Source organism: Ananas comosus, unplaced genomic scaffold, assembly GCF_001540865.1.
Source record: "Ananas comosus cultivar F153 unplaced genomic scaffold, ASM154086v1, whole genome shotgun sequence".
NCBI classification, from domain to species: domain Eukaryota; kingdom Viridiplantae; phylum Streptophyta; class Magnoliopsida; order Poales; family Bromeliaceae; genus Ananas; species Ananas comosus.
Window position 1 is genome coordinate 19,499 of NW_017891310.1, and position 1,067 is coordinate 20,565.

Sequence of the window (1,067 nt, forward strand, 5' to 3'; positions counted from 1 at the left end):
GCGGCTTCGGGTCCTATGATACTCGATGCGGCAGCTGGGGAAGTAAGACAGGAACGCAAGGCGTTCAAGGAGAGTGGAGTGAAGAAACGGCCTCGTGGTGGTTGGGGGAAACAATCTAGTTCCAAAAAAGCCCCGAAGTATCAAAAGGGGCGGTCCATTAGACAAGGACCTATGCGGTGCGTGATCTGCGGTGGAGAACATCACGCGGGGAATTGTAGGGATCGGGCGGGGCGGTGCTTCAAGTGTGGTCGAGCGGGACATATGGCCCGTCAGTGCGCGGAAGGAGTGCCACCTGCCCCGTCAGTTGCATCTGCCCCAGAGATTCAGCGACAGTTTGGTGGAGTCCCGTCTGCTACCGCCGTATCTGCGGGGTGTGTGATTTGTGGAGGATCCCACCAGGCGCGGCGGTGTGTGCTGCGAAAAGGAAGGTGTTTTCGTTGCGGGCAGTCTGGCCACGTGAAACATGGTTGCCCCTTGGACGATGGACGACTCCTGCCGACAGCGTCGACATTCACCTCTTCGGGACAGATGGTGGATGTGCAGCCTGTGGCACAGTCTGGAGGGCTGGGGGTGGTTGAGCAGCCGGAGGATTCACAGGAGGCGCTAAGCGGCCCTGGATACGCGGCTCAAGTCGAGGAACCTGCTGCTGTTGGTGATGTCACCGCAGGTATGATTTAATTAAAGCAATCATACATTCTAGCATGAAGTAGTTTGAGCAATTGCATGCATTTTCCTGTGGTCTTTTACTACTATTTACATATTAGTATAGTAGAGACCAGGACGCAGGTCAGAGGAGTTACCCAGCACGCATAAGTCATGGTGGTATGTCGCCTACCTAAAGAAATTAGTGATTGGTCAGTGCCGGCAAGCTGCTGGTGACGAACCGAGAGCGAGACCCCCTTTGGGGATCTATGCATTGTAGAGTGAGGAAAGGCACACCTAGCCGTATGCTGCTCGTAAACAGTCGGCAAAGGTGTGGTGGAAAGACATTCGACGGAACCGATTGCCTGGTATCCCTCCTATGGTCTGGGATAAGTTCGGGAATTGGTATTCTCCGTTCACTTCCC

General features: G+C 54.7%; 1 protein-coding gene across 1 annotated transcript; it reads left to right on the plus strand.

The window, feature by feature from the left end:
- Positions 1 to 15: 15 nt before the first annotated feature.
- LOC109704835 (cellular nucleic acid-binding protein-like) lies at positions 16 to 667 on the plus strand (the record flags this gene model as incomplete). The annotated part of the gene is made up of 1 exon (XM_020225619.1): positions 16 to 667. A coding segment is annotated over exon 1 (652 nt), but the record flags the coding sequence as incomplete, so codon positions are not given.
- Positions 668 to 1,067: the final 400 nt, after the last annotated feature.